The sequence below is a fragment of the Cicer arietinum genome, chromosome 4 (genome assembly GCF_000331145.2).
Source record: "Cicer arietinum cultivar CDC Frontier isolate Library 1 chromosome 4, Cicar.CDCFrontier_v2.0, whole genome shotgun sequence".
Taxonomy (NCBI): Eukaryota; Viridiplantae; Streptophyta; class Magnoliopsida; order Fabales; family Fabaceae; genus Cicer; species Cicer arietinum.
This window is the reverse complement of record NC_021163.2, coordinates 14662430-14668919: the sequence shown is the minus strand read 5'-3', so window position 1 is coordinate 14668919 and position 6490 is coordinate 14662430. Positions and strand designations below refer to the sequence as shown.

Sequence of the window (6490 nt, the reverse complement as noted above, 5' to 3'; positions counted from 1 at the left end):
TTCACGTAACCGTTTCCGTCCCTCTTTCTCTCCTCTCCGTTACCCCTCAAACCCTACAAATTCTCGTCCCCCCTTTCTTGTTCTCGCTGCTTCAACTCAATCCTTCGACGACTTCACCTCCAAGGTTACTTAATTCCCTCAATCTATTCATTTTCAATACCTATTATTTGATTATTATGTTTTGTTTTTCTTAGTGAATTTGACAATTGACTTGTTATTATTTCTTGTAGAAATCAGCACTTTCGGAATTGATACAAGAGATTGAACCTCTAGATGTGAGTCATATACAGAAAGATGTTCCACCAACTACAGCAGACGCAATGAAAAGGACTATTTCTGGTATGCTTGGCCTGCTTCCATCTGATCAATTTCATGTCGTCATTGAGGCATTATGGAAACCGCTCTCGAAGTTACTTATTTCTTCAATGATGACTGGGTTAGTAGTTCAATTTCTATGTCTTTGTTATACAGTTAAATTTTCATGTTCTTTCTATTGAGTTCATAGGATTGTTGTTATTATGGTTATATATACGAGTATTGTTTACTTTAAAAGACTTGTTTTGATTGACTCATTTGAGCTTGCTTATCTATCTGTAAGACATAAGCACCTGTGAGACTGTCTGGAAACACTTTTGACATGTTCAACTTATTTTCATAAGCTCTAGTTTGCGACAACAACTTATAGCTTAAATGAAAGTAGTTTGATTTTATTTTATTTTTTGTTATAGAAATATCATATACATAAGCATTTCTATCATAAATGTTTATACTATAAACACTTAATTAATTGTTTGTCAAAATCCCATATGAATTATGCTCTCTTGACAATGGTAGTTAGGGCCTAAATGGTTCGATGAAGGGGAAGAGAGAGGAGGGAAGTAGAGACATGTTTGGTTCAAAAGAAGGAAGGGGAAGAGAAGAATTTTAATTAAAAATATGTTTGGTTCAAGGGGAGGGGAGGGATTTAAATGATTATAAGTGTTTTTAGTTACCTCCCCTCCCCTCCAAATCCCCCCACTTTGGGGGGAATCAAAAAGTGGGTCTAGGAGGGATTTTGCTCCTCTCCCCTTCTAAAAAATAAACCAAACACATAAAATTAAAAATCCTCCCTCCCCACTTCTCCCCTCCATCCACCTCCAACCAAACATGCCCTTAGTTTTTCCTATTCACTGAGTTATTTAAATTTAAATATATGGAGGGCAATCCATTTGGAGAAGAGAGCGAATGTTTCATACCCAAAACCTTTTAACCTGCGAGAATATCTGTTGTTGATACTTGATAGATGTCCCCAAATTTTGAAGCTTCTGAACAATGCTAATCACATCATGCATTGTCAAGAAATGTTTATTCAAATGGAGGGAATATGATTATATAAAAAGCTCTCTTCATGTCTTATAGGTATACATTGCGCAATGCTGAATATAGGCTTTGTCTGGAGAAAACTCTTGATATGTGCGATAGAGATCTAGAGAAGCCGAAGGCAGAAAGTACTAAGTTCGATTTACGAGAGCTGCTACGTGACAGTGTAAATGTAATTGACTTCAGTAGAAAGAATAATTTGTCTTCCAAAGTTCAAAAGCTTCATGAGGACGTTGACATTCAAGACCTTGGTCAAATATCTGCAGAAGCTCAAGAATATATTTCCAATCTGCAATCTCGTTTGTCTTCCATGAAAAAGGTATACTGTAGAATTGAAGATTGAAGATCCTTTACATTTGAAGGATTTTATGCATTGTGTTCATGGTGCATTGAACTGTCTGTGAAATTAATTTTGCATTGGACACTGTTAGTTATTGCTTGCCATATATCTCATGGTATGCTTCATCCTTCAAATTCAATTTTGATTATGGTCTATAATTTGTCCGTTGGAAATGATCTATCTGCTTTCAAGTGTCTCAATTGCAATTAGGCTACCATTACAATGAACTTATTTTCTCATTTATGTCTTTTCCTTCTTTTTTGGGAAATTTTTAAAGGAGCTACGTGAAGTGAAAAGGAAGAGTGCTGCTCTTCAAATGCAACAGTTTGTTGGAGAAGAAAAGAATGATTTACTGGATTACTTGAGATCGCTTCAACCTGAACAGGTTTTGCCTTCTGTGAAAATTCTTCATTTGTGTTTTCATTGTGCAATGTGAACCACCTTATTTTGTGTATTATATGCGGTATAATTGCCATGGATGGTGCAATTGTATCTGGATTAGGTTTGCTGTCACATATTTGTTGTCACTCTTCACGCATTACTTGAAAACATTGTCAAGATTGACAGTTTGTATATGCTGTTACATTTTTCATTTGTGTATGGTGTGTGAAATGACCACAGAGAAGAAAATATCTGAATTTCATGAAAAATGATTTTAGTACATCGTTGCTTATTAATCGTTGGTATGCATTTTTTTCTTGTATATTTCACGTTTCATTAATTTATTTTTGTTTAATTTAAAATAATTTGTTCATATGATTTGTTAAAGCTGTATGATCCTTATAACCAACCCTACTTAGTTGGAAAAGACTTTTGATTGTTTCTACTCCATTAGGATGAAAATTCCAAAGATGTGACAAATCCAAATATTCATTCAAACTTTTAAAAAAAACATGTTCTTTTGTTTTCCTTATATCAACTGTGACATTATTAGCTTGTGCAGGCCTATTTTATATATTATACCTAATTTTCAGTTTATATCAGTGTTTTAGTTGGGTGTATATGTGGCTAACAAGCAGGTAGCTCAACTATCAGAATTTACATCCCCTGAGCTTAAGGACATCATCTTATCTGTTGTCCACGGTCTCCTTGCTACCCTTTCTCCTAAGATGCATTCGAAACCGTCAACTATGTCAGAGAATGCAACAGTTGGAGCAACAAATGTTGGGAGTGAGGATTGTGCTGAGGTTGAGAACTCTTCACTTCAATTTCAGCCTTTTATTTCATTAACTCGGGACTATCTTGCCCGCCTGCTCTTTTGGTTAGTATTTCTTTTTGCTTTTGATTATATTGTTTTGTTTCAATATATGCATTTTATTTTTTATTTTATTATTCAAGAAAGAATATTTAAGATTTAATAATGGTCAAAAAGGGATTCAGATGTACTATTTTTTATTCTTAAAAGATGATTTGGAATGTTTAAGGTTATGTTTGAGTGCGGTGCCTGTTGATACTGATTTCTGAACTAAACTAACTTTTCTCACTGACCCACTGAAGGTGCATGCTGTTGGGACACTATCTTAGAGGCCTTGAGTATCGAATAGAGTTGACAGAACTGCTATCCTTGACAAGTGATGCAGAGAATGGCTCTTCTGGGAACGAACAAATTGCTTGAATGCTGTTCAAATTTAGGCGGCTCAATCTATGTATAGAGGCATGGTTTCAAAATGACTTTTCCATTCAACACTAAGAGATTATGATACACACAAAATGCTTGTCGTTTCTGCTCAGGAGATACCACTGCTTGCAGAAGAATAAACCTTGCTTTCCTGGAAAGATAACAATTCTCAGTCTCTCAAATGTCAAACCATCTGAAGATTCTAATGTGGTTGGCATTGTTCTTGCTGGTGATTGATTATATTATATTTACAAAATATGAAAATGTTACAAACTATGCCGCCTGAGATGCAAGACAAAGTTGATTTATCAGTTTATATTTGAATAAAATAGCTTAGAGATGTATCTAGATTTTAAATTTTTCTTGATTGGTTTAATTTTATGCTTTGATCCAGCATTAAAAAACGGATCGAATGTGTACCCAAAATAATTTGTCTATATTTGAGTGAGATGTTAAAGTTGTCTGTAATTACTCACATTTATAGTTCTTTCTTTGCATCTTGTTTTTTGCTGGATTGAAGTTGACATTGAGGTGGTTCTTCACCAAACGAGCATGTTGCCAGTCCTGTAACGTTGTCGTTCCCACCCAAAAGCTTGTGAAAATATTTTATGTTGTCTTTTTTTTTTAAATGTGTTAATTTTACTTGTTAAAAAAGATGTAATTTTTTTTTTATGTGATTAGTTGTCTATATATCTAAAAACAATGAGAATGTCAAAAAAAGTATTCTTAATTTTTGAAAATGCATTTGTATTGACTAACATTTTATTTTATCTTCATGATAATAATTTATTCCAAAAGTCTCTCAATTTAATTAAAGTATAATAAACACATATTTTATGAAATTAAAATAGTAATTTTTTTTTCACGGCTCTTAAATTAGTCTTACATTCAAAATGGTTGGTCTATGGAGTAGTTATGCTTTCAGTAAGCCTCTGTTTTTTTTATTCAAGATTATCAAGCCTAACAATTTTGTTTGGGATGCACAGGTTGGCGGATGCTTGCACCACTCTAGAAATTGATTGGCCCCAAGAGATTTTGAGGAGATTTGTTGAGTTCGAACATATATTGTACATTAACTGCTTTGGTAAACCTTATGAAAGCAACAAGTCGTTCTTATATGATGTTATATGTTGAGACTTCTGAAAAGATATAAATCTAGTAATTTTGTTGTCAAAGTCTTCCAATGGAATTTTTTTTTCTACGGTATCATCCGCAGAAATCAGTAGAAATTAATTTGTTTGAGGTTTTGGAGTATATTTTAGGATTGTCTCTTTCAAAAGGTGAATTTGTATATTGTAAAATTTGCTTGCAATAGAACTCGATAGATAATTTCTATCGACTTGCAAAATAATAAACACTCAAATCTGAAACATGATACAAGTTAATATTTTTAAGAGTATTTATCCGTTAAATCGACGTAAAATTCACATAATTTAACTTACTCTTATGAAAAAGAATTTAAGTATCAGAACTACGAAATTATATTTCTTTTCTTTTTAAGAAAAAATAAGTAATTACTTTTAATGTTATCGTAATAGTTTATTTAAAATAGAAGGATGTTGTTAACTATTATCACAAAATAATAGGAATATAGTTAACAACGGAAGTCAAAGTGACAAAATAATAGGAATATAGTTAACAACGGAAGTCAAAATGCAAAAAATCTTTTCAAAACCAATGTGAGAGCAAACCCCAAGCAACCTTACTTTACATATATAATAATCAGTTTTTGATTGATTATCAAATAAATAAAACAATCTTAAATTAAAATACAAAAAATAATCAAATTATGTTGAAAAAAATTGTCTTAAAATAAAAGTATTAATTTAAAAAAAAGATAAATAAGATGTTTCTTGGTTAGAATAAAGTTTGTTGAAAAATATTTACTAGATAAAATAAAAACATTTTATTAGTTAAAAAGTAAATAAATAAATAAAATTTAAATTTAAATTATATTGATCAAATTATTTTTAAATAAAATTAGAAAAAAATAAATAAAATGTTTAATGAAAACAATAAAAGTAGATATAGTGTGGTTTGTCGAGATATTTTTGCTAGATAAAAAATATTTTTCTAACTAAAAAATATTAACATAATTGCATTTTTGGTTTTTAATTTTCATTTGTTCACACTTAGTTTTCTATTTTAAAATCATTCAATTTTGTTTTTTCTCTCGTAATTTTAGACTAAAATAGTAATGTAATATATTTAAAATGATATAATATATATTATGATATTGTAAAATGATCAGCACTTATAGCATTACAAAAAAAATCATCTAAAAATTTTATTTTTAAGTTCTGTAACTATTCATAACTTAATTAATTGATAACTTATAAATAAATAATTAATTTATTTCAATGCTGAGATATTAAATTGACTTGACGGCTAAGATGCATGAGCTAAATAACAAAAAAAATATAGTGATTTATAAGTAATTAAGATCAGCATAATTCTAACAATACTAACGAAATATTGCCAGTTTCAAAACAAAAAAAAAAACTACCTCGATTATTCTACCAAATAAAAATTAGGAATCAAAAGTATATTTTAGCAAAATATATAAACAAAATATTATTATATATATATAAAAAATTATTTTACTAAAACATCATAAATATTTATTAATTTCAGTTATATCGGCACATTTTTAAAAGGATATCAGCACATGTATTTTTACAATATTCAAAATGCTTAATATTTTAGCTAATAGTTATATCGTCACATGTATCTGTTATAACATATAAAATATTTTATTATAATTGAAATATTTCAGTAAAAAAAAATATATATCATAGCTCAAAACATTTTTAATTTTTTTCGAATATCACTCAATTTTTTTTTTTTTTAGAATATCACATCGATTAAATAATCTGTTACGAAAGTATCTCAAATTTGTTATGCTATCTATAATAATAAATACAAAAATACATTATCTTTATTAAAAAACAACCACTTTATCACATAAAATATTAAAAGATAAGAGAACAATTGCAGTCCATCTAAAACTCAAATTTCAACGGCTACAGCATGCATGCAGAATGTATCTACCTATAAATACTGCAAATGCATATCAATATATTAATCAAATCTTTTATAATATTATGTTTTTATTCAACTCTATATTTCACAAATATTTTTTTTTCAATGGGAAACAACAACAACAACTCTTT

General features: G+C 29.6%; 1 protein-coding gene across 1 annotated transcript in view; it reads left to right on the top strand.

The window, feature by feature from the left end:
* LOC101500430 (uncharacterized) overlaps positions 1 to 3785 on the top strand; it is a 4089-nt gene extending 304 nt beyond the window's left edge. Inside the window, exons 1-6 of the mRNA XM_004496852.3 lie at positions 1 to 124; positions 231 to 436; positions 1399 to 1678; positions 1977 to 2084; positions 2719 to 2960; positions 3197 to 3785. The exon at positions 1 to 124 is cut by the window's left edge and continues 304 nt beyond it. Coding sequence (XP_004496909.3) covers positions 1 to 124; positions 231 to 436; positions 1399 to 1678; positions 1977 to 2084; positions 2719 to 2960; positions 3197 to 3314 — 1078 coding nt within the window. The 3' untranslated portion in view covers positions 3315 to 3785. The remainder of the gene's footprint in view (positions 125 to 230; positions 437 to 1398; positions 1679 to 1976; positions 2085 to 2718; positions 2961 to 3196) is intronic.
* Positions 3786 to 6490: the final 2705 nt, after the last annotated feature.